This window comes from Schistocerca piceifrons, chromosome X (assembly GCF_021461385.2).
Source record: "Schistocerca piceifrons isolate TAMUIC-IGC-003096 chromosome X, iqSchPice1.1, whole genome shotgun sequence".
Taxonomy (NCBI): domain Eukaryota; kingdom Metazoa; phylum Arthropoda; class Insecta; order Orthoptera; family Acrididae; genus Schistocerca; species Schistocerca piceifrons.
Genome location: NC_060149.1, coordinates 424,330,466 through 424,357,902, shown reverse-complemented (window position 1 = coordinate 424,357,902; position 27,437 = coordinate 424,330,466). Strand labels below are relative to the sequence as shown.

Below are 27,437 nucleotides of genomic sequence, written 5' to 3'. Positions count from 1 at the left end.
GCTTGTGAAACAATTGATTTGCACTTATTGCTCTATTATTATTATTAAACTAGCTTAGTGTCTGCTGATACACTTGTATAGGCTGTATGGCCTGCAGAATTTTTTTTTTTTTTTTTTATTTAATCGAATTTTTATGTTGTTCACAAATTGCAATAACTTCTAAGCTTTTCACATTAATTAAGGCCATTTAAACATGGTCTTTTCCAAATTTACTTCTGACCAAACAGTGATTCTGGTAGCTGGACACCATAGTTTTGGTTAATCATTCTTTTTGTGTTCTTGTGGAGATATTTCCATAAGAACTTTCATCCCCTAAAAAATATTTCTTTATATTGAACCAGGAAGTGAAATACCAATTTTCATAAATTTAGCTTTAAAACATTTTTAATATAACAAAAATTTGCTTAAGAATTTTCATATCCTGTTGCACTCCCTTAGGGCTTCAGTTTCCAGAAACACTGAAACGTAATTTGTTTTTGTTTCTAACCGAGAAGCCAAATTCTACTTGTCATAGGTGTAGCCTTAAAAATACTTTAGTAGATCTTTAGTAATTATTTATTTTCAAACAACTTTCGTCTGCTATTTTACCCCCTTAGTGGTTGAGTTTCCGAAAATACTGAAACATGTATTTCTTTATTTCTGACCGAGAAACCAAATACCAATTTTTGTAGGTCTAGCTTCAAAATTGCCTTAATAGTGATATTTTTTCCCCTGAAATATCTAATGGAAGCTTCTGACGTATTTATATTCTGTATAACCCCACTTTTACATTCCTGGAATTAATGTTTTCCCACCATTTACGACATTTTTTTATCATTTGCATCAAATTTCCTATGTCCACAATGTTAAATTGCATCTGATTTTGCGTCAACATATTTATAATTTTCCCATGATTTACACATTATGAAAAAATGTATGTGGAGAAAAAAATGACGCTGGCTGTCCAGTAGTGTTTACAAATATTATGTGGTTAAGTTTCTTGACACCATGGCACTCTACTCAGTGGATTTGAACCAGTAAATGTGTAAAAGTTGGAACAATTCATGCTGTATCTCCCGCCATTGCCAATCTATACTTGGCAGAGTGGCTGATAAAGAATAACTAGGTTTGTTCGAACAAAGATATCATGACCACTCACAACCATTTTCAAACTGTCTGTACAGTGCAAATGCAGTTTCATGATTGTTGTGATCATCGTGAAACCTTTGTCAAACCATATTTAGCATGTTTTGGCGTTTGGCCACTTGGAGCACTAGTTGATATCGTCATTCACTTTGCGTTGCTCAATTTTTTTTTAGTTTAAACACAGTGCTTGTTATGTATTTTTCTCATGCTGAGCAAAACATGTTTCAAGAATTTATTCTTGTTGTCAAGTGCAGTATTTACATATGTATTTTTTGTGATGTTACATAAATGAACAATGTGAGTGATAATTTGTATGTGTGTGGTTTTCCACATAACTGAGGAGGCACAGAACCTGATAAACTCAAATAACATGACTACAATGCAAGAGATGCAGAATAACACATATTCAAACACCACACATTATACTTATGTACATAGTTGCACTTGACAATGAGAAAAAATTCTCAAAATGCGTCGTGTTACGCATGAAAAAAATACATAACTAGTGCAGTATTTCATTATTTAAATAATGAATGGCAACTACAAGCTTTCAAAAACGTAGATTATGATGTATGAAACTGGGTCGAACATTCCTACTTCCCAGACAATTATCAGTTCAAGTTACATTAGTGGTTTTTATTAGATATTAAACCTTTATTAGACAATAAACAAGCCCCTAACAAGTTGTTTGATGCCTGTTATCTACATATATCATACATAAGGTCAAAAATGCAAGGGGTTATCCTATACATAACTTTTACAGCTTAAAACATTATTTCCCACATTTTACTCCATTTTTTAAGTCCCTTGAAAAGTGTAAAAGTGGGGTTTCACTGTAGTTTAGAAGTGAAAGAAGTGAAACAGTTCATTGAATAGTGGAATAGTTGAACTGTTGACAGGTACATGAAGAGGAATGAAAACTTCGCTAGTTTTCAGATAAATCCTTTTTTGGGCTTGTGTGTGTGTGTGTGTGTGTGTGTGTGTGTGTGTGTGTGTGTGTGTGTGTGTGTGTGTGTGTGTGTGGGCGCACACGCGCACACACGCGCACACACACACACACACACACACACACACACACTGGGAGAGGCAGCAGGTACACAGGATAGGAATGCAAAATACAAATGCCTGAACCGGTGATTTCATGTAGCACATAATGATGGTGACATGTTGGAGTGGATTGGGATGATGTGACAGAACAGAGGAAAGGGAGATTGTAGGGTAGAGGATGTGGGGTTGGGTAGTGTAGATTAAGGTGTGGAGCACCCATTGAAACAGAGCATGTTGTGCCAATGGGTGGCCTACCCTGCTCTTGTACATTATTTGTCAGTGGCCATTCATTTGAGTCAACAGTTGGTTCATATTCATGCCCACATAAAATACTATGCAGAAACGATTACAAAGTTGGTGTATGACTTTTACAGGTGGCCCTGCCTCTGATGGGATAGGAAAAGCCTGTGACGATACTGGAGTAGGATGTGCTGAGTGGGAGAATTGGGCAGATCTTGCACTTGGGTCTTCCACAGGGATAAAACCTATGTGGTAAGGGGATGGGAGCAGGAGTGACATAGAGATGGACTAGGATATTGTATAGGTTGAATGGGCAGTGAAATATCAGTTTAGGAAGGTTGTGAAGAAAGTTGAGTAGTAGGGTCCTCATTAGCTGGCACAATAATATCTAGTCGAAGTCCTGCTCCAGTCCAGGATGATATTTGGTGATTTTGGGAGGGGGGGGGGGGGGTGCTTAGTAAGCTGGTTCTTGAGGCTTGTGGGAGGTTTTTCATTCTGTTGGTTTTTTTTTTGTCTCATCTCATACCTTTTATCTTTTATATGCTTTTAGTTTCATATCACCTTTAAAAACCTTATTTATAATCATTTTAACTGTCGTGCTACTCATAGCTGCATGACAGATAATATGTTTCTCAACATTTGTAACAAGCTAAAACCATGCTTCAGACTGCAATGACACTCAGATCATTACTTTTTATGGGCAGTTCACCACCCATTCTATTTTGCCTTTACATGTCACAGCCCAACTCAAAGTTTCAACCTAAAATTAATTTTTCTCTGTAACTTTCAAATGTTAGTACAGTGTCCCACATTTTTGCTGTTTTGTCTGTGCTTCTGCATCTTCATCTACATGACTACTCTGCTGTTTATGCTTAAATGCCTGCAGAGGGTTTATCAGAGCTCTTTCACACACATTCTCTACTCTTTCAGGCTCTAACAGCATGCAGAAAGATGAACACTTAAATATTTCCGAGCGAGCTCTGATTTCTCTTTTTTTATTACAGTGATTGTTTCTACTTGGGTGGTGTCAACAAAATATTTTTCCATTCAGAGGAGAACATTGGAGATTGAAATTTCATGAAAATGTCTTACCATAATGAAAAACAGCTTTGTTTTAATGATTGGCACCCCATCTCATCCATGACACTCTCTCCTCTATTTTGTGATAATACAAAATGAGTTGGCCTTCTTTTAAATTTTTTGATGCCCTAGCAGTACTCAGCAGTGGATGGACAAACATGGTGTAGGCATTCTCTGTAGTAGACCTATTGCATCTTCTGCCAATAAAGCACAGTCTTTGGTTCACATTCCTTCACAACATTATCTATGTAATCATTCCAATTTAAATTGTTCGTAATTGTAATTTCTAGGTATTTAGTTGAATGGACAGCCTTGAGAATAGTGTACTTTATCGTGTAACTGAAATTGAATGGATTCATTTAGGACTTGTGGATGAACTCAGACTTTTCATTATTTATGGTCAATTGCCACTTTTCACATCCTACAGATATCTCATCTAAACCATTTTGCAATTGGTTTTGATCATCTGATGATTTTATTAAACAATAAATGACAGCATCATCTCCAAACAATCTAAGAGGGCTGCTCTGATTGTCTTCTAAATGGTTTTTATAGATTAGGAACAGCAGAAGACTTAAAACACTTCCTTGGGGAGTGCCAGATGTCATGTTTGTTTCACTTCATGACATTCTGGCAATTACTACAAACTTTGACCTTTCTGACAGGAAATTATGAGTCCCATTGCATGACTAAGAGGATACTCCATAGGCACAAAATTTGCTTAAAGACACATGTGAAAAATAGTATCACAAGTCCTTTGGAAATCTAGAAATATGGAATCAGTTTGAGATCCCATTCGATAGCACACCTTACTTTGTGATAATAAAGAGCTAGTTGTGTTGCACTAGATGATACTTTCTAAATTCATGCTGACTGTATGTCAACAGATTGTTTTCCTTGAGATAATTCATAATGTTCAAACACAGTATACCGTATTTACTCGAATCTAAGCCTCACTTTTTTTCCGGTTTTTGTAGTCCAAAAAACCGCCTGCGGCTTAGAATCGAGTGCAAAGTAAGCGGAAGTTCTGAAAAATGTTGGTAGGTGCCGCCACAACTAACTTCTGTCGTCGAATATATGTAACGCTACACAGGCATGAGGTATGCTTCGCAGGCACAAAGACAAATACTGGCACCAAAACCTCTGCGTCAGTAAATAAATAAAAAACAGGCGGAAGACGAGCTTTTTTTTCTCCGCCCCGAGTTTCGACCACTGCATTTTCATACATTATCCAACGAAGTAAATACAAATTCCGTATTGTTCCTCTTCGAACGTAGCAGCATTTCAATGTACTACGAAAATGCGACTGGCAAGACTGTTTGGGATATTTGTCAATATGGCCAACTCTGCTTTCTGAATTTTTTCCTAACTGTGAGAAGAAATGGTTGCTAATAGGAACTTTTATGAATTGTGAATCACATGCAGTCTTCTCTTCACCATAAGAATAATACGAATATAAACATTTTGCCATGGATTCTTTCGTGTTTGCCGCTATCTCATTTAAATCCTGTCCGCCTAATAAACTACGAAACTCGAGTGAGACAACAGCTGACACGGAAGAACATACATACCATGTCATGTTTATATTGGTATTATTCTTATGCCTAATAGTGATACAGTCAAAAATGAAGCACGGCAATTGACTAGAGTTTTAAATCTAAGATGACTCTAATTTCTGTGCACAATGTAATGTACTAAAGAGGCGTCTGCAAAGATTTTCAAACAGAAAAAATTTCGCTCAATTCTCGTTCAGAGCATCTTGTATCATACGCAGTCTGTTATTTGATTCTTGTTGATCATTATCAAAGAAAGCAGCAGTGTAAGCAGCAACGAATAGCAGTCTCATGCCATTGTTTCGCTAATGAGACGATTCCTCTCTTTGTTTTTTTTTTTTTTACTTTTAAGCAGCGGTAGCGTGCACAAAAGCAAGCCATGCCGCGAGCGGCGACAAACAATGCATGACACAGTACAGTAATGCATTTTCAGCTTTGAGTGACGGAAACACCTATAACAAAGAGAACTGCACTTGTCAGATCAAAGAAAAATAAGCAATCAATTCAAACCAGACGAAGCATGTGAGAAAGGAAGGGTACCCGTATAAATATGGATGGAGCGCCTGACGCATAACAACGGCTACCTGGTAAAGCTTAACTGCTAAGCTTACGACTCGAACCAAACTACTACAGCTGTATCGTCATTCATTCAACCTAAATTGTGTCTCATATTACAATGGACCAAGTTTGTTTCGATTTGGAAGTGCAGCCTAAAACTTTTCTCTCCCCTTGAATTTTGAGTCTCAGATTTCAGGTGCGGCTTAGATTCGGGAAAATTTTTTTTCCTCGATTTCGAGTCTCATTTTTCAGGTGCGGCTTAGATTCGAGTTCGGCTTAAATTCGAGTAAATACGGTATGTTCCAAAATCCTACTGCAAATTGATGTCAATGGTATGGGTTTCTAATTCATTGGACATCAACGGCCATGCTGAGGTGGACACATTGGTTCCCATCAGATCACCAAAGACAAGCAATGTCGGGCATTGCCAATACTTGGATGGGTGACTGTCCAGGTAAGCTGTGTGCTGTTGACATTTTGCCCTTTCCTTTGTAGTAGAGGAAACAGCAGGGGTAGTGGTGTGGAGTCTCTGATGACCAGTCTCTATGCCAGATGTCCTGGATTCAACTCCAAACCTCCCCACAGTGTCTCATAAAGTGAGGGCATGTGACACTGTTGGTAATCATCTATCCTTCAGATGGGGATGTAAGCTCAGCTGCCTCCTGGGTTCTCTTTGAGAGGAGTAAGCTATGTGCTGACACCAGGTTTCACCCTCTCCCTTCTCTGTTCTTCTCCAACACAAACGTGATGATAGACCACACATACTCCCATTGCAGTCACTTATGCTTACCAGATACACTTACGCACACAGCTCTCATACTTGGCAAAGGAAAGGTACCTGCAGGCATGAAGGATAGGGAAAACCTTTCCAACTAGGCAGCTGAACCTGCTGATCAGGGTCTCCCAGCCATTCATGCCATGTGACTTCACTTTTATTCATCAGATTACTCCTACTTTCTTTCTTGAGTATTGGTGTGACATTTGTAACTTTCCAGTCCTTAGGTATGGATCTTTCATTGAGTGAGCAGTTGTATATGATTGTTAAGTATGAAACTATTATATCGGCATACTCTGAAAGGAATCTAATTAGTATACAATCTGGGCCAGAGGACTTGCCTTCATTAACTGATTTAAACTGCTTTGTTGTACCAAGGATATCTACTTCTAAATTACTCACGTTGGCAGCAGTTCTTAATTTTGAATTCTAGAATATTTACTTTATCTTCCTGAGGGAAGGAATTTTGGAAAACAGTATTTAGTAACTTTGCTTTAGTGCCATAGTCATCGATAACATTATCATCACCACCACACTGTTTTTTGCTGCTGATATACTTCACATACAACCAGAATCTTTTTGTATTATCTACAAGATTTCAGCAAAGAGTTTTATTGTGGAAACTATTAAAATGTCTCACATTGAAGTTTGTAAAAAATTTCAAACTTCTGTAAAACTTAGCCAATATTGGGATTTTGCATTCTTTTAAAATTGGCATGCCTTTTTTGTTGCTTCGGTAACAGTGCTCTAACCTGTTGTGTACCATGGGTGGTCAGTTCCATATCTTATTAATTTATTTGGTATAAATCTCTCCATTGCTCTTGATACCCTTCATTGAATTTAAGCCAGATCTGCTCTACATATTCATAGTTAGTTGGGAAGGAATGGAGGCGTCAAGCAAATTTTTATCTGCTTTTTTAAATAGATATATTTTGCATATATTTTTCATGGGTTTCAGTGTCACAGTTTTCAGTCTTGCTACGATGACCTTGTGGTTACTGATACCTGTATCCTTCAAATGCTGCCCATTTGCTCGGGATTATTTGTTGCCTTTTACGCTTTGGATGGTCTCCTGAACTGATTATTCAAAATAATTTTCAGAGAAAGCATTTAGTACAATTTCAGATGATGATCTATGCCTAACACTGACTTTGAACACACATTTTCACCAGCACATTGAGGGTAGACTGGAGTCACCACCATCTATAATTGTATGAGTGGGGTACTTATTTGAAATTTTGAAATGGGACAAGTATCCACTGAACTTCTTAGCAACTGTATCACCTGAGTTGGGAAGTCAATGAAAGGAATCGTGTATCATTTATTACGGTTGTCAGGTACAACCTCTAAACTCAGAGGAACAATCTACTTCAATTTCACTACACAATAGACTACTTCTAACAGCAAGAGACATGCCACTGCCAACTGTATTTAATGCATCCTTTCTGAACACTGTTAGGTCCTTTGTAAAAATTTGGCTGAACTGATCTCCAGATTTAGTCAGCTTTCAGTACATATAATAACTGGTGCTTCAATGCTTTCTATTAGTGCCTGAGCTCTGGTTTTCTTAAACTATGCTATCAAAATTTACTACTATAATACCTATGGTTCCTAGATCAACATTGTCCTGTGTTTGACCTGCATCCTTTGAGATCTGCATCTACATCTACCTGGATACTCTACAAATCACACTTAACTGCCTGGCAGAGGATTAATTGAACCACCTTCACAATAATTCTCTATTATTCCACTCTTGAATAGTGTGCAGAAAAAATGAACACTGATATCTTTCTGTGTGAGCTCTGATTTCCATTATTTTATTGTGATCATCATTCCTCCCTATGTAGGCAGACTTCAACAAAATATTTTCGCTTTCGGAAGAGAAAGTTGGTGATTGAGATTTCATGAGAAGATTCCACCGCAATGAGAAACGCCTTTGTTTTAATTGTGTCCATCCAAAATCATGTATCATGTCTGTGATACTCTCTCCCCAATTTTGCGATAATACAAAATGTGCTGCTCTTCCTTGAACTTCTGTAATGTAATCCATTAATCCTATCTGGTAAGCATCCCAGACTGTGCAGCAGTACTCCAAAAAAAGGACAGACAAGAGTAGTGTAGGCAGTCTCTTTAGTAGATCTGTTACATTTTATGTGTTCTGCCAATAAAATGCAGTCTTTGATTTGCCTTGCGCACAACATTTTATATGTGTTATTTCCTATTTAAATTGTTCGTAATTGTAGTTCCTAGGTATTTAATTGAATTTACGGCCTTTAGATTTGACTGATATGTCGTGTAAGTGAAGTTTGATGGAATCCTTCTAGCACTCATGTGGGTGACCTCCCACTTTTCATTATTTAGGGTCAATTGCCAATTTTCACACCATTCAGATATTTTTTCTAAATCATTTTTCAACTTGTTTTGATCTTCTGATGAGTTTACTTGGCAATAAACACCAGCATCATCTGCAAACAACCTAAGACTGCTGCTCAGATTGTCTTCTAAAACATTTATATAGATAAGAAACAGCAGAGGGTCTATAACACTACCTATGGGAGTGCCAGAAATCACTTCTGTTTTACTCAATGACTTTCCATCAATTACTATGAACTGTGAACTCTCAGACGTGAAACCAGGAATCCAGTCACATAACTGAGACGATATTCCATAAGCATGCAATTTCACTACAAACCACTTGTGTGGTACAGTATCAAAAACCCTTTTGAAAATCTAGAAGTATGGATGAAATTTTAAATCCCTTGTCAATACCACTCAACACTTCATGTGAGTAAAGAGCTAGTTGTGTTTCAGAAGAACGATGTTTTCTAAATCTGTATTGACTATGTGTCAATAGACCGTTCTCCTTGTGGTAATACATAATGTTTGAACACAGTATACAGGGTTATTCTAAATCTTGGACCCAATTTCAAAAATTCACCTGTATTTAAGTACAAATCCAAAATGAACGAGCTTTATACCAATGAAAATAGGAAGTTTCAAAGATTTTGGTGGGCAGGTGGTGATGGTTTCAGAACCGGCCAGTAGAGTTCGCCCTGTAATAGGGCCATCATTCTGTTTCACTGTCAGTTGTGAGTGAGATGGCGGTTGTGGTGCTCAAGGTTTTCTGTGTTCTTGAGTTCGTGAACAGTGAGTTGCAAATTGCAGTGCAGCAGGCATTTTGTACCAAATTCGGTATTCAACTGCCAACTCACAAAAGCAGTAGCCATTGGCTTCAGCAGTTTAAACAGACTGGGAGTGTGTGCAAAGGAAAAAACACAAGCAGACCACATGTGTTGGAGGATGATGTCCGACGGATTCAAGAAAGTTTTGTGCGCAGTCCCAATAAGTCTACCAATAGAGCCAGTTGAGAACTTGAAATACCCCAATCGACTGTATGGAAAGCTCTGAGATGGCGTTTGATATACAAACTATATGGATTATAACTTGTGCAGGCTCTTAACCCCAATGACAAAGAGAAACTTCTCGTATTTTGTGGTTAAGTTCTTGCAAAGATGAAGGATGACGCATTTCTACAGCGTGTAATCTTTAGCGATGAAGCAATGTTCCACCATAGTGAAAAAGTCAACAGACACAGTGTTCGCATATGGGGTTTGGAAAATCCATATTCACCATTCCAACATGAAAGAGACTCACCGAAGATCAACGTGTTCTGTGCCGTATCCTGTACAAAGATTTATGGACCATTTTTCTTTGCAGAAAGAACTGCAACAGGAATCAAGCACCGGGACAGGTTGGAAGTTATGGAAGATTCCCAGGACTTCATTTTCCAATGGGATGGAGCTCTGCCCCATTGACACCATGATGTACGCGGCTTTTTGAATGACTCCTTTCCTCAGCACTGGATCGGTCACAGGGGACTTGAGGACCTGGCTCTACACTTCTGGCCACCAAGATCTCCTGATCTCACACCCTGCGACTATTTCTTATGGGGTTGTGTGAAGGAAGCTGTTTCTGTCCTGTCTCTACCAACCACACTGAATGATCTGTGGAACCGGATAACTACTGCCGTGCACTCAGTAACAGCAGATATGCTCTCACATGTGTGAGAAGAGTTTGGCTATGCATATCAACGTTAATGATATGGGCCTGTAATTTAGGAGATTTCTCCTAGTACCTTTCTTGAATATTGGTGTGACCTGTGCAACTTTCCAGTCTTTCGGTATGGATCTCTCATTGAGTGAGTGGTTTTATACGATTGTTAAGTATGGAGCTATTACATCCGCATACTCTGGAAGGAACCCTATTGGTATATGGTCTGGAACAGAAGACTTGGTTTTATTAAGTGATTTAAGTTGCTTCACTACTCTGAGGATATCTACTTCTAAGTTACTCATGTTGGCAGCTGTTCTTGGTTCAAATTCTGAAATATTTACTTCATCTTCTTTGGTGAAGGAATTTCTGAAGGCTGTTGTTTAGTAAATCTGCTTTTGCTGCGCTGTCGTCGATAGTACTTCCATTGCTATTGCGCAGAGAAGGCATTGACTGTGTCTTGCCATTAATATACATTACATACGACCAGAATCTCTTCAGATTTTCTGCCATGTTCTGAGGTAACATTTCATTGTGGAAACTATTATAAGCATCAGGCATTGATGTCTTGCTAAAGTTCGAGCTTCTGTAAAAGATTGCCAATCTTGATAATTTTGTGTTCTTTTAAATTTGGGATGCTTTTTTTTGTTATTTCTGCAACAATGTTCTTACCTGTTTTGTATACTGAGGGGATCAGCTCTGTCGTTTGATAATTTATTTGGTATAAATCTCTCAATTGCTGTCAATACTATCTCCTTGAATTCAAGCCATTTCTGGTCTCTACTTAAATTGTTAATTTGGAAGGAGTGGAGATTGGCTCTCAGGAAGGCATCAAGTGAATCTTTATCTACTTTTTTGAATAGGTGTACTTTTCATTTATTTTCGGAAGATTTGGGGATTACAATAGTCAGTCTCGCAATGACAATCCTGTCTTCATTAATCCCTGTGTCCGTTTTGATGTTCATTATTAGCTCAGGATTATTTGTTGCTAAGAGATCAAGTGTGTTTCCACAACCATTTACTATTCGTGTGGGCTCATGAACTAAATGCTTGAAATAATTTTCAAAGAATGCATTTAGCACAATGTTGGATGATGTCTTGTCTGTACCTCTGGGTTTAAATATGTGTTTTCGCCAACATATCAAGGGTAAACTAAAATCACCACCAACTATAATTGTATGAGTCAGGTACACTTTTGAAATTAAAGTTTTCTTTGAACCATTCAGCAATTGTATCATCTGAGTTTAGAGGTTGGTAAAAGGATCCAATTGTTATTTTATTCCGGTTGCCAAGAATGACCTCTGCCCATACTAACTCACAAGAACACCCTTTTTGTTTTTCCAAAGACATTCTAACACAAGACACACCCAGTCCATTCCACATAGCCTCGCCACCCTTGTAGCCGCCTGACGTGTGTAGTGGGCTGCTAACCGATTAAATGGGACGTGATACCCCACCACTGTGTGGTGCAAGGCAAGTAATCTTGAGCCTACACGGTTGCAGAACCATCTCAGCCTCTGATTTAGACCCTCCACTTGGTTCTGTGCCAGAGGTCTGCAGTTGGTCCCGTTGATGATGCTACAGATGGTGAGCCCTGCCTTTAACCCATGAGCAAGAATGTCAGTCTTTACCATTTGAGCTAGCCAATTGAAACCAGAGTGTGCTCTTCATGGCATCTGGAAGGACCCATTACACATCTGTGGTGACTGCCCCCAGTAAGCACACAGAGTACCCACTGAAAAGGGTCCCATTATGTGTGTAACACTGGAGCTCCCAGTTACCAATAATCCCACCCTCTGTGACTGCCCAGATTTTGCAGACTGAGAGGGTTCCTCTAAAACAGGACAAGCAACTACATATGTTACAACCTGTTTGTCGAAACAATTTGGGAAGCCTTTCAATTGGCCCCCTGGAAAGTGTTTTGCTGTTTGATACACCTTGGGACAGCCTCCCAGTCAACAAAGAGTGAGGGATCAGTTTCAGTTTGGGCAGTAACCAGGTTATCAACAGTAGTGGTCCAGTCACAAGACATGTAAGGTGTGCTGGACATCCCTTAGATCCTTACATATCCCCCCCTCACTGTGATGCCCTTTGGCAACAGCCTCAAGCTGTGTGACTGAAGCCAGTAACACCTGGAGCTGTGAGCGGAGGGTCACCAACACGGCCTGCATCCAAACACAGCAATCACAGTCCCTATCCACACTAAAACCGGTAGAATTCTACATTGCACAGTTATTAAAATGTGAGACTGTACCTAGTGAACACTTAATTCTGCAAGAAATTTAGGAATTAAATTAGTAACCACACAGGTAATTGAACATAAGTCATTATTGTTTGGAGCTCGTAAAAATAATTAACAAAAGAACACTGTACTTGCTTGTTCTGCTGCAGGAACAGAACAAGGTGGCTTGGTGACAAGTGTAATTTCTTAGATAGCTGACGTGATTTTCAGTCCAGTTTTGTAATAATTTCACAATTTTTCACAAAGTTTATGTGTTAAACAACAAAGATTGTTGCTGCAGTGATTGATAGTGTGTACCACTTGTGCAATCTGTTATTTTACAGCTGCAAGTGATGTATTTGAGAGAGTCACTAAATAGCCTGGGAAACTTTATGCACTACCTTCATTCTATGGCTAAATGTGTTCTGCAGTTTTACATTTTATTGTGCAGTTTTCACTAAAATCTGCTTAATTTGTTTTAGCATATTGGAACTTACCCATTCAAAGTCTGAACCATTGGTCAAATTCCTGCCAGTTGTAATCAACAAACTTTTATTGCTAATGGTGAGACCTCCAACAGTAGCTGGGCAGATTCTAAATGTCGGTCATACTTCATTTGAAGCAATGGCAATGCTTGTAAGAAATATCTCGGTATGTATTTCATCCTTTTCTTTTAAGTATTTATTTAAGATGTAGAATGAAACTGTGCAGAACCAACAAATAGTTTCAAAATATAGTCCAGATATTTATTTCATTCTTATGATTTTTTTGGTCTTAGGGTTTACTGCAGCTGAAGTCTGTGGATGTTTCTGAAAAACTGAAAAATAATATTGTAAGAGTGTTAAATTTTTTAAAAGTTAACAAAACAAATAGAAAAAAATGTACAAAAGTACACAGTAAAACATTCTTAAGTTATGATGTCTCAGAAATTGTGTTTAATGTTTTTCATTTCACCTCAAAGTGAATATCTATTTTATTATGTACATTGTGTCTTTACTGGTTTCAAAATTGTGCCCATTCAATTTCTATTTTTACATTTTTATTGTGTATTCTTAAAGTGCTTGAAATGAGATTTAGTCTCATGAAAAATATAGGTCTCTATCTTTAAAATGGAATATTCTTTGTATTTTTAACATGGTAAGAATAAAGAGAAATTTGTTAACATCGAGTATAGATTTAAGTGTCAGGAAGTCGTTTCTGAAAGTATTTGTATGGAGTGTAGCCATGTATGGAAGTGGAACATGGATGATAAATAGTTTGGACAAGAAGAGAATAGAAGCTTTCGAAATGTAGTGCTACAGAAGAATGCTGAAGATAAGATGGGTAGATCACATAACTAATGAGGAGGTATTGAATAGAATTGGGGAGAAGAGGAGTTTGTGGCACAACTTGACAAGAAGAAGGGACCGGTTGGTAGGACATGTTCTGAGGCATCAAGGGATCACAAATTTAGCATTGAAGGGCAGCGTGGAGGGTAAAAATCATAGAGATGAATACATTAAGCAGATTCAGAAGGATGTAGGTTGCAGTAAGTACTGGGAGACGAAGAAGCTTGCACAGGATAGAGTAGCATGGAGAGCTGCATCAAACCAGTCTCAGGACTGAAGACAACAACAACAACAACAAGAATGATTTTACTGAATTGTGGAAAAATCGATTTTAACAATTATTGTTTACATTCGTAAATTGCGTTTTGTAGACTTTCATGAGGCCTACAAATCATTGGATTACTTCCACAACATTCCCTTTAAGAGTGAGAACCAAAACTTAAAAACTGGCATTTTACACAGAGACTGTATTTATTCTTTGTCATGTTTAATGTTATTCTGCAACATTAGGTATGATTTCCTGGAGGCAGTCAGACTTGTGTTCCAGAATAATTTTATGTTCTATAGTCTCACCTCCCAAACTAGTTCCTTGGAAGTGGAAAAATACATCCTACAGAAGATATATTACAGTCGTTAAAGAAAGTCCCCTTCATGCATAAACAAGCATATGTTGAATGGATAACCCTGTTTTTATGATAATATAACTCAAATTGTGAACAACACCATGTCAGAGTAGAAAATAGAGAAGTGGGGAATTGAGAAGGACAGTAACTACCAGAGACTGAGATGACTGTGGCTGTGCAGGATCTCTATGACGAAACAGAGTCCCTGTGTTCAATTCAGATAATTTTAATTTTATTTCTACTTTTTTTTGGAAGGGGGGGGGGGGGGGGGGGAGGCAGAGATGTGAGGAGGAAGGTGTCTAGTTGGAACAGACTGTGAAGCGACCATTGAGTTTGACATTCTACTGAGCAGTTCGTATTGCAACTTAGTGATAAAGTGTGCTTGTTCCCAATTTGACAGAGGCCATTCATGTGTTTGTGAACTGTGGATTAGTAGTGCATACATAAAAAAACCAAGCAGTGATTAGTGTGAAGTTGATCGCATAGCTGCTTGTGGAGGTGGCCCTGCCTCTTGTGGCACAGAATGTAACACTATCAGGAAATAAATGGTATGTTCTACGTGGCTAATCAGGAAATGCCTTCATGTGGGTCTTTCATGTGAGTGAGACTCCCGTGGTAAGTGGGTGGAAGCAGGAATGGCATTAGGATGGACAAAGATATTTTTTAGGTCAGGCGTGTGGTAAAATGCCACTTACGGTATTTAATCCTTGATGGAGATTTGGTCTTGGAAAATGTGGCACATTGAGTGACCTAGACTCTCATTTCCTCTGGTTTCTCTAAAACATATAAGTGAAAACTGGGATGGTTTCTTTGAGAAGGGGCAAAAAATTTCCTCCTTAATCTTTATCCTATCCAAGTTTGCATTCTGTCTTTAGCCCACAAGTTGGCTCATTACATACTTTGTACACATGTAAAGAATAACTGTCTGTATGTTACCAAGGTAAATATGTTTGAGAAAAATCACAATTTATTCTTAGTTTAATTAAACAACAATAAAATAAACTCACATTTTATGAGCTAAATCCCTGCTTAATTAAACAATAATAAAATAAACTTTCATTCTATCACTCTGATGCAGCATACCCCCAGTGATGACACACTCAAAATGTTAAACAGCTCAGTTGCATTAGATCACAGCCAACTGCATATTCGATTGCTAACTGTCCCATAGGCAACTGCCTCATTGTGGGATTGTGTCACTAGCTTTTAATCTGGCTTATTTTCTTGCACGGATTGTACATTTTTTCCTCACTTTGCTCGCAGTGTATTTTATGTTACTGCTTCTTACTTGGATGTATGATTTCAGAACTGAGCACCGTGTTAGCTGAAGCAATAGTGAAGGGATACGTATGGGCTCGCAGTTGTAAAGGAATAATGGAATGGTACAAGACAATGTTGGTTGTGGTTAGCATACTTCATAAATAGGCACGCATCCTCTAGGGTTAACTTTCTTATTGTCAATAAGACCCTAAATGCAGATCTTCTTTCCATTTTGTTTCCACTCCACATCTTTCTCTGATTCCCTCCATTGAATCTGCATGCTAATGCTGAAATGGTTCATCCAAAGACATTGTTGCTTGATTTTTTTTTTTCCTCCATCATTGCCCAACTCAAGTTTGTAGTCTATCTTCACTAAAAATTACTTCAACATAATGCTAAACTCTAAACTTTTAGACACCTTCACACATCATATATCCTACGTTGTTCTCTGAATGCTTCATCTGAGATCTCCCAATATCTAACCCAGCTGCCCCCACCTCTCTCCCTATATTTAACCCCAAACCCCGCACACCGTATTCAGTCTCAAACCCCTCATGCCTCATCCATCACCATTTTCCTTAAATGGATGGTGAATTTTTTGTTGTGTGTCTGTGTAAGATCGAATATCTCTAATTACCATCAGGGTCACTGCGCAATATGTAGGTGGCAGGAACTAACATTGCATGAATTTGATTTACTAGGTGATGTGTAGACACTGCATAGCAGTATAATAAGAGATGTCACCACTAAATTTATTATAAAAAATAATACTTTAGGCAGAATGTTGTGAGTGACAGTTCATGGGATATCATTGTTGAACGTGGAGTTCATCATTACATTAGGGATATAAGCACTTGTCACACTATCTGTCTCATGTGTTTTCTCTTTGCCAGTGTTGCAGTTTGCCCCTCTGAAAGTGGAAACATGTTGTGTGGTGCATTCTTTTGTCGCACCAGCTACTTGTTCTCAACAAATTCAGTATACTCCTGCCTGTCTCCCAGTTGCACATCACCACCTTATCACTCTCAAATCTGCACTTGTTTTGTGCGTTCATTCTCTTACAATGATACATACAGTTAAAAAAAGTGTAAAACATAATTAAAACAACTTTCATTGTTTGTATCTATTTCATGTAAAAATTTTGTGCTTATGCGTATGCTCTAAAACAATGTTGTTAAGCCTGGAGAACATGGAATGAATGTTGCTCTGACTGTAATTCTTCAGTTTGTTTTTGAAATTGAGCTTTGCTTCTATAGGTTCTGCAGGAGGGCCATTGTGGACCTGGTGGGCGACATAGTTTACTTACCACATATATCAGTTACCAGTGTATGTTGCCACACTGTGCAGATATGTATGCAGAGAACAATGTTTGTCCTCCTCAGAGTCCTGAGAACACATCCCACCAGTTTACAGTCCCTCCACTCAGAAGCAGACATTTAAGGTATATTTAATTATCATTGGACCTGTGGTATTAATTATTACTTTCAATAAGTTTGTGGTCTTTTATGGTAAAATTTGTATGTATTTCATTGTAAATGGTTTTTTCCTGTAGGAGCAGTAGCAATCCTGATATGTATGCATCTCTTACTGGTGATGATGAGGTAAATTCATTAGCCAGAGGACTCGATCGTACATCAAGTATGAGGAGTGGTATGTATTTACTAAATTAAGGTTTTATGAAATGTGAGACACATTATGCTATGTGAAACAATCATTTCCACATTTATAGAATTAAGTCCATTGTAATAACAAATAAGCACATTAGTATGGTTGGAGAATCCTTGATGGAATATAAATAATTTGAGAAGCAAAGGTAACAACTCGTGAATATTTCTGGTGCTGAGTTGTCGATATGCTCATAAACAGGACTCAGTGCTGTGGTAGCTTTCAGACGAATCCTCCTTCAGATCTATAGAGCGCACATACACCTGTGTGGCTACACTGTCCTGGCTGCCAGAGCTGCAGGTCAACCTGTAGGTGTAACAGCTCACTAAATAGTTGAGGTGGTGAGTCATCCATCTCAGTGAGTAGGTGTGAAACTATAAATCCAAAGGTCCAGTGTTCAGTCCCCATGAGGTTCTAGAATTTTCTCAGCCACTTGTTGTCACTTCACATTTGTCAGTCATTTGTGTGTATGAAAAATGCTTAGCTGCACCATGGTTTGGAGACTGTGTGACACTGTTTGACCCACTATAACTCGCTGGGTGAGTCATTATGAAAGTCAGAAAAGGCAAGGTATACCACTTCCAAAAGGACCATTAGTAAAGTACCATGGTATTCAATGCATGGCAGGTACATTATGTGCACTTGTATGAAATCAGCTGAAACCTTCCAGTGGGCATCCATTCTTGGCAGGAGACACTACTCTTCTAAGCATCTTTAAGTACTCACTGTGTGCTCAGAACTGAAAAGAGTGTTGTGACGTGTTTGAAAGACATACTAGAGACACAGCCCAACATATCTGTGCAAAGCTTCTTTGGATTTTTACTGCTTGCATTTCATGACCGATTGGATCTTACTTTCTGAGTAGCAGACTTATTATTGATGCTAATGGCATGATACTTAGCAGAGGAGCTTTGTTGATAGGAGCACAACACATATTGCTTTGGTAGTAAATTTAATAAAGTGGTAATTGTACAGAGATGATTAGCTTTGCCCTAATGTGTGAAATCCTGAAGCTTTCTGCACGTTTCTCACTGTAACCTAAAATCAACCAGCAGAGAAAATGGTTGATTCCCTCTTTATACTGCAACGGAAGCTGAAGAGTGTGTCATTCTGCTGAGTACCATTGTTTGTATAAATTTGAGGGAAATATCTGACCAGATATAATAGAAAAGGAAGCCTGCAGGAAACCCAATATGACCTAAAGAATATGAAAAGTATATTTCTTCTGTGGTGTGCTAGCTGTCTGCATTGATATTTCATTTACAGATACTGCTGTGTCCGTGCATGTTTACTGAACAGTTTCTTGCCTAAATAAATGATGGTTGTCACAGTGTCAACAAAACACATACTGTTGTATAAGAGACAATATTATCTGCTGAATAATGACACTGAAGCCAATATTGGTGTAAATATAGTGCAAAAAACTGGCATTTATAAGTATTTTCTCGGTGATGTCAGTAGTAAGAAGCATTATAGTATTTGGAATGTGCACACATACTGCACTGGTAATGGTGATCTTTGGCAGTGTGATAATTGTTTATTTTTAATCTAAACCTACTGTTTGTAATTCCTATACATAAATCTTACAATTATTTGTAATCTGCCACACATTTATGCTTTTTCTAGGCCCAGGTCAAGAAAATTTTGCATATATTTCCAATGTTCATCAGCCACGTAAATTGCTTCACGAAGAACTGGCACTGCAGTGGGTGATGTCTAGTGGAATAGCTAGAGAACTTGCAATGACAAATTCATGGTATGTAGCAGTATATTTGTTTTTTCTCCATTGCAACAGGAGACAATATGTGATAGTTGTATAGTGTTTGGTTGAAGTTTTCTGCTCTTTACAAATTTATTTAGTCAAGAAATTCTTTGTTTGGACTTTTTTTTTTAATTTTCCAGTTTTTGTTATTATCAATTTGTATTATTTATTACTGTAAGTGGTATACTATAATTTCAGTATGTTCAGACATATGACGTGGTATGTGTGTTTGTAAAACAGTGAACTGCCAAGTAAATGTTACAGATAACTGCAAGTCACTCAAGAAACTAATTTGCCTGTATCATTTCAGATTTGGCTAATAAGTTTCGTAGAAACTTAATACATAGGGGCTAGTTTCTAGTACAAACAAGAAAACTGGTTTGGAGCCTTAACATAATTATCTTTGTGTCATGAAGCTTGAGCTGCTATCACTAATCACTTTTTAATAATACTCATGAATGTAACAATGTTTGTACTGATTATGTGTACAATTCAAGCTGTGTTAATACAATTTTCTCAGTAGGAAGTAACTGTTTGCGTCAAAGCTTTGCTTGATATTTACATACTTATTCTTATCCACATGAGGACAAAGTTTGGTATGTATCAAACACTGAGCAGCAGACAGGCTCATAGACAGACAGACATACAGACATTCCCAGCCATGTAGCTGATTAGATTAATTACCAGTCTTAATTGATCAGCTGATATTGGTGGTGCGGGCATGAAAAATGTGTAGGGTGGGGAGAGAGAGGAAGAGCAAAGAACTGTCAATGGTTTTGCAAAACATGGAAATGTCCTCGAGGAAACTGTGGGCATCTGTAGAGGAAAATTCAAGGCAAGGTACAGAATTGATGAGAAAACAGTATAAGGAGAAGGTGTAGGATTCAGAGAAAATAAAAAAGGAAAATATGGATGAACAAGGCTAGAATATGTACCATGGGTAGTGAAAAGCTTGCTTAGAGACTAAAGGGCAGAGTGGATGGGAACCGATGTGGGCTTAGAGGCAGGTGGAGGCTTGGGAATAGCAGAGATTATTGTCAGGGGGTTGCAAAAACAAGGGATATGCTAAACGGACAGTTCCAACTTGCTCATTTCAGAAAATCTGGTTTACACGGTTTATTATCTGCACTGACATTGTAGCAGAGAAACTAGGGACCCATTCTCATTTTGTTTTGTTATTTGCCTCCTTAAATGAATATTTTCTTTTTTTTAAAAAAAATATTAGTGTTAGTGAGAGATGTGCCATAAGATACAGCTGTCATTCTGTAATTCTGAGTATAAGACAAAGTCCAAATTCGCTAAATTACATTAGTCAGAATGATTTCCTAATTAATTTTAACCATTTCATGTAACTAGTTTTGCTAGAGCTTAGTTCAGTTAACTAACAGTAATTATTTCCTATTCCAGCCATATTGTCAACATATGAACAGATGTAATTACTATATTACTGATAAAGTTAGGAAGATAACCACTAGAAATCCATAATGTATTCATGTATCTTATTTCCAACACATGGTAGGAACATCAGCACTGAATTGTTTTCTGGGTAATTAACACTTTTATGTATGGTATTGTTTATTTAGCTGTTTTTGCAGTTTCGTCATCAAGAAGGCTTATTTCAGTTGAAATTCTTATTCTAATATAAATTTCAGACCAAAATCAATTTTTCTGTGCTATTCAATTAATTTGATAAGTAAAATTATAATTGTGAATTATCAAAATTACATATTTAATAGTGTGAAACTTTAGTAGCCATTTTTGCAAAGCCATATAAGTACTGGGCCTGGAGCCATTTTAAGTCAGTCTGTTCCGAAATTCCAAGTGTGGAACCCATGTCAATCTGTACTGTAATAATGTAATGGTGCAGTGATGTGTTATGAATAAAAGACAGATAGTGAAGTCGGACAGTTAACGATGATTGCTGATTAACTTTAATATGAAAGTGCCAACATATTGTTCATTCGAGCAAGACTGTCTTTGGTTAGTTAGGATATAGCATGGTGACAGTTGTCATATAATTAGAAGGTGCAGTATGTGCATACCCAGTAAATGAGTCTGAATTAAATAATTAAGACATGGACAAGCCATAAGAAATTCAGTGGGGGGTCTGACATTCATGGAAGTAAAACTTATGAAGTCAAATGTGTGTGTTTGTTGACCGCATTATTGGCTGTAAGCACCCATATTTACAGCCAGTTTTTCACCATGATTGATGCAACCAAGGAATACAAGCTGATATATGACCTGGTATGTCACAACGTGGCAACTCAACTACACTGCACTGTCGGTGCAGGTACTTGTCTGCTTCCATCACGATTTCCACTGACAGGGATACTAAACATGGAAGTCCTGAGGGAATGAGTTGCGAGGTATCTGTTAAAACCAAATGCATTAGGATAAGAGGTTTGTTCCACAACAGTTTTGCCCAGTTGACCCTTGGTTGCAATTTGCCTGTGGCAGCTTATCATGGTGGCTAGTAGGGTTGTGTCAATAATTTTTCTGAAACTAATAGATAATGGGGCTGCTTTCACAGATAACCCTGGCGTTGATGGCTTAACATTTGTCACCAATGAGGACTAGAATAGGTGAAGGTGTGGTTTATAGAACAGAGCCTATGCGTGGCTGTTCCACAGGCATATGGCCAAAGGGACTGGGACTGGAAACAGGATAAGCAAAGGAACAACTAAGGATACTATATAGGCTTGATGGATTGTGGAATGCCACTTTGGAAGAGCTGGGAAGTGTAGTGTGAAGGAGACTATTCAAGAATTAGTTTGTGTCATTGCCTACAGTCTACTGTCCTTTAACAATAGTTGAAGATGTTTCTCCACTGGAGTAGTTCATTTATTTTGCTTTGTTAAAATATTCTTTTTGTGCTCATTTCGCCATGTAAATTTGATAAGTGAGAGTGAGGCTCTCAGAAACTATGTAGACCACAGCATGTGGTGGGTTTTTGTTTCAACAGTTACTGCTTAAGGTATGAAGATGTGGTTACATGTTTTAGCTAAGAGAATCAGTTGTATTTTTCTTGTATGGTCTTATTTGTGTAAAAATTATTTGAGATTCAAGGGACTCAATACCCCAATATCTGTAAAATCATGTATAGGCTACAAAAAACTAATTGGAATAAATAACATTTTCCACATGACAGTGGGAAGTTAACACACTGGTATCAACTCTGGTGAAAAGGTGCCACCAAGATCTAAGACCCCTATAAAAATCACTAGCATTCATGTCTCATGCTTTCTTGTACAAATTAGTTGGCTTTGAGCACTTGTATCATCTCTGGAAATCTGTAAAAGGATTTCTTTTCCACACAATTCATAGTATGTTGAGGATGTATATAAATTGAGTCCACTTCGGTGAAGATAGTAAGTGTATTTTCTCTATAAGGTTTCACATTAATATTAATAAACTTTCTATTTTTTCCAACCATTAATAATTTTTAATTTTGTGTATATTTGTAGGTTTTTCTCTGAATTGATAGCGAGGAGCATGGCAGAATACTTGGCAACATCTCGAAGCTTAAATACTCCACGAAAAATCAGATTTTCAGAACAGTTCACAGATGATATATCCACCTTAGTATCCACTATCACTTCTGATATAATTTCCCACAGCAACAGAGATGGAAAGGTAAGCACTACTTGACAGACTGTTTTTATCAGCTTTCTTTGATCCTCTCAGTATTCAGTTTGGTGTATATACCTCTTCATTTTCCAGCTGATAACTAGAAGTGTTCTGAATTTTGTATTTTAATCTAGTTGAATTGCTGTTAAAAATAAGTTTATAACTTGAACAATTGATGCATTATTTCTTGTTACATAAATACTAGAATGGTCCGTGCTGTTGTGACACACTTCCACTTATTGTATTGCTAAAAGTGACTGAGAGATTTCTGGCCCTGATATAACGATTTTCATTAGTTCTGTTTGCACCTATGGTCATTCAGATGCACATAAAGTTGGTTTCCATGACTGCCACATGTGAACAGATTGCTGTTATATGACTCTGCTGCATTCTAAGCAGGCTTACTCAGATACCAATCGTTACAAGTCTACAACACTCAGTGTATTTACCAGACTAGCACTCTTGAAAATTCATTGATTATTTACAAAATAAGTCACAAAACAACTGGTAATGTGGTTTAGCAATCATCAGATTAGAGTGCACATCCTTAGATTTACTTGATGTTGTTTTGCAGTAGATGTAATCTTCTCTCTTGTTCATTTAAACATTACTTACATGTCCAGTGCAGTCTGTATTTTGTGGGTGCCTCCAACTATAACAGTCAAAACTAGTTCTGGGCTCTTACTTGCTGTAAAATCGTAGAATATACAGTAATTTTGTGTGTTGTCTGATACCTTAGATACCATTGAGTGCAATTGGGTGAGTTTATATGTTTCCTATTATGAATTTAATTCTTTATGTAGATACCACATTCCTTTCTTCCAGTCCCTCTGTTATATGCTCTGCACAATACTTCTCCTTCTGAAATTAGTGTGTTGTGAGAAGGAATTATTAAGATTTGTTTCTTTAAGGCATTCTTGGCTCTTTCTTCTGCTGAAATTCCATAGTAGCACTTGTATGAAGTGGGCAGAATTGCCCTCCTCATAGTTTTCACAGTTGTAGTAATTACTTTTCCTAATTAGCCTTTGGGCTATTTATGACATTTTGTATTGTTGAGCTTGTCCTTTGTCTTTGACTGCCAAATTGTGTTGTAGAAGCATTAATGGTGAGAGATTGGGTATTAATATGGAATATTTTGCTTTTAGATTGTATTGAGTAATTGTTAATCAATATATGTGATTATTTTCAGTCATACTGAATGAATAACTTGAATACACATATTAATGATCCAGAAGTATTAATGACCAAACACAGTTCTACTACTCACTCTTATTAAAGTAGCAGCAGCCAGTTATTATTTCTCTCACCATTAGATAATAAGCTTGTTATAACTGTTCTACATACATATTCCATAGATTTATCCCCCTCCACCCCTGTTCATAACATTCACCAGTTTATCCATATGACACAGTACGTTCCTCCAAGAACTGGAGAAATATTCCATAAATTCTACTAAATTGATTGTTACTGAATAACTGGATATCTATCAGTAAATTATGATCCTCTATTGACACACGGTTAAGTATTAGCCTAACTTAAGAAATTATGGAGTCTACCTATTGGTGTAGGATATTTTATACCTCTGCTGATAACATTTTTGTTTCTCTTCTTACAGGTGTCGCAGAACCTGAATGCAAGCTTAGCATTTTTCCTCTTTGATTTACTTTCTATAATGGATCGAGGTTTTGTGTTTACTCTTATAAAGAACTATTGCAAGCAGATGTCTTCAAAAATTTCATCTCTGTCTGATGCAGCTTGCTTGATTAATTTGAAGGTATATTCTTACATGTATGCAGTTTCCTTATTTTATTCTCTTTCATTTCATATTGTGTTTAGTTATAAATACGTAAATGTCATGTAGTTGACAGCCTGGTGAAAACCTGCTGATTTTATGCCACATTGGCAGGTTGCATATCAGGTTTCCTATGCTTGTTTAGCTGTTATGAAGTATAGTAAAGCATTACATGTAGATGAAACCTGTGATTCTTCACGGTATAATATTTGTTCTGGTAAAAATATAAAATTCTGTTGCCTTTATAGATGTCCACTGTGAGACAATAACCATTAGTTACCATCATTCTGATTGGTCACTACCGGAAGGCTTCAGAAATGACAAAAAAATTGTGCCCCATAAATAATAAATCTACATCCACATGGATACTCAGCAAATCACAGTTAAGTGCCTGGCAGATGGTTCATTGAACCACCTTTACAAAATTTCTCTCTTATTCCGATCTCGAACAGTGCATGGAAAAAACGAACACCTATATCTTTCTGTGTGAGCTCTGATTTCCGTTATTTTATTATGATGCTCATTTCTCCCAATGTAGGTTGGAGTCAGCAAAATATTTCTACATTTGGAGTAGAAAGTTAGTGATTGAAATAGCATGAGAAGATCCTGGTGCAATGAGAAATGCCTTTTTTTTAATGATGTCCACCCCAAATACTGTATCATGTCATGGATACTGTCTCCCCTATTTCTTGATAATACAAAATGTGCTGCTTTGAACTTTCAATGTACTCCATTAATCCTATTTGATAATGGTTCCAGACAGTGCAGCAGTACTCCAAAAGAGGACGGACAAGCATAGTGTGGGTAATATCTTCAGTAGATCTGTTGCATCTTCTAAGTGTTCTGCCAATAAAATGCAGTCTTTGATTCGCCATCCTCACAACATTTTCTATGCGTTCTTTACAATTTATGTTGTTCATGATTGTAATTTCTAGGCATTTAGTTGGATTAAAGACTTTTAGATTTATCTGAGTTATCGTGTAACCGAAGTTCAACGGATTCATTGTAGCACTCATGTGGATGACCTCACATTTTCCTTTATTTAGGGTCAACTGCCAAATTCTGCACCATACAGATATCTTTTCTAAATCATTTTGCAATTTGTTTTGATCTTCTGATGACTTTCTAGACAGTAAATGACAGCATCATCTGCAAACAACCTAAGACAGCTGCTCAGGTTGTCTCCTAAATCATTTATACAGGGTGTTATGAAAAGATACGACCAAACTTTCAGGGAACATTCCTCACACACAAATAAAGTAAAGATGTTATGTGGACATGTGTCCGGAAACGCTTAATTTCCATGTTAGAGCTCATCTTAGTTTCGTCAGTATGTACTGTACTTCCTCGATTCACCGCCAGTTGGCCCAATTGAAGGAAGGTAATGTTGACTTCGGTGCTTGTGTTGACATGCGACTCATTGCTCTCTCATCAAGCACATCAGTACGTAGCATCAACAGGTTAGTGTTCATCACGAACGTGGTTTAAGCAGTCAATGCAATATTTACAAATGCGGAGTTGACAGATGCCCATTTGATGTATGGATTAGCACGGGGCAATAGCCGTGGCGTGGTACGTTTGTATCGAGACAGATTTCCGGAACGAAGGTGTCCCAACAGGAAGACGTTCGAAGCAATTGATCGGCGTCTTAGGGAGCACTGAACGTTCCAGCCTATGACTTGCGACTGGGGAAGACCTAGAACGACAAGGACACCTGCAATGGACAAGGCAATTCTTCATGCAGTTGACGATAACCCTAATGTCAGCATCAAAGAAGTTGCTGCTGTACAAGGTAACGTTGACTATGTCACTGTATGGAGAGTGCTACGGGAGAACCAGCTGTTTTCGTACCATGTACAGCGTGTGCAGGCACTATCAGCAGCTGATTGGCCTCCACGGGTACACTTCTGCGAATGGTTCATCCAACAATGTGTCAATCCTCATTTCAGTGCAAATGTTCTCTTTACGGATGAAGCTTCATTCCAACGTGATCAAATTGTAAATTTTCACAATCAACATGTGTGCGCTGACGAGAATCCGCATGCAATTGTGCAATCACGTCATCAACACAGATTTTCTGTGAACGTTTAGGCAGGCATTGTTGGTGATGTCTCGATTGGGCCCCATGTTCTTCCACCTACACTCAATGGAGCACGTTATCATTATTTCATACGGGATACTCTACCTGTGCTGCTAGAACATGTGCCTTTACAAGTAGGACACAACATGTGGTTCATGCACGGTGGAGCTCCTGCACATTTCAGTCCAAGTGTTCGTACGCTTCTCAACAACAGATTCGGTGACCGATGGATTGATAGAGGCAGACCAATTCCATGGCCTCCATGCTCTCCTGACCTCAACCCTCTTGACTTTCATATATGGGGGCATTTGAAAGCTCTCGTCTACGCAACCCCTGTACCAAATGTAGAGACTCTTCGTGATCGTATTGTGGACGGGTGTGATACAATACGCCATTCTCCAGGGCTGCATCAGCGCATCAGGGATTCCATGCGACGGGGGGTGGATGCATGTATCCTCGCTAACGGAGGACATTTTGAACATTTCCTGTAACAAAGTGTTTGAAGTCACGCTGGTACGTTCTGTTGCTGTGAAACACTCCAGGATGGCCATGGAAGCGCTGTCAGGCACTAATGAAACGTTCCTGTAGTGTTTGTACATCATTAATGGGATTGTATAAACAAAAGATTTCGACCATCTCAAGATCGAG

General features: G+C 37.9%; 1 protein-coding gene across 1 annotated transcript in view; it reads left to right on the top strand.

Moving 5' to 3' along the window:
* LOC124721982 (dedicator of cytokinesis protein 7) overlaps positions 1-27,437 on the top strand; it is a 274,882-nt gene that overhangs the window by 121,066 nt on the left and 126,379 nt on the right. The window contains exons 16-21 of the mRNA XM_047247149.1: positions 13,132-13,300; positions 17,117-17,301; positions 17,413-17,510; positions 19,152-19,281; positions 22,755-22,923; positions 24,533-24,691. Coding sequence (XP_047103105.1) covers positions 13,132-13,300; positions 17,117-17,301; positions 17,413-17,510; positions 19,152-19,281; positions 22,755-22,923; positions 24,533-24,691 — 910 coding nt within the window. The remainder of the gene's footprint in view (positions 1-13,131; positions 13,301-17,116; positions 17,302-17,412; positions 17,511-19,151; positions 19,282-22,754; positions 22,924-24,532; positions 24,692-27,437) is intronic.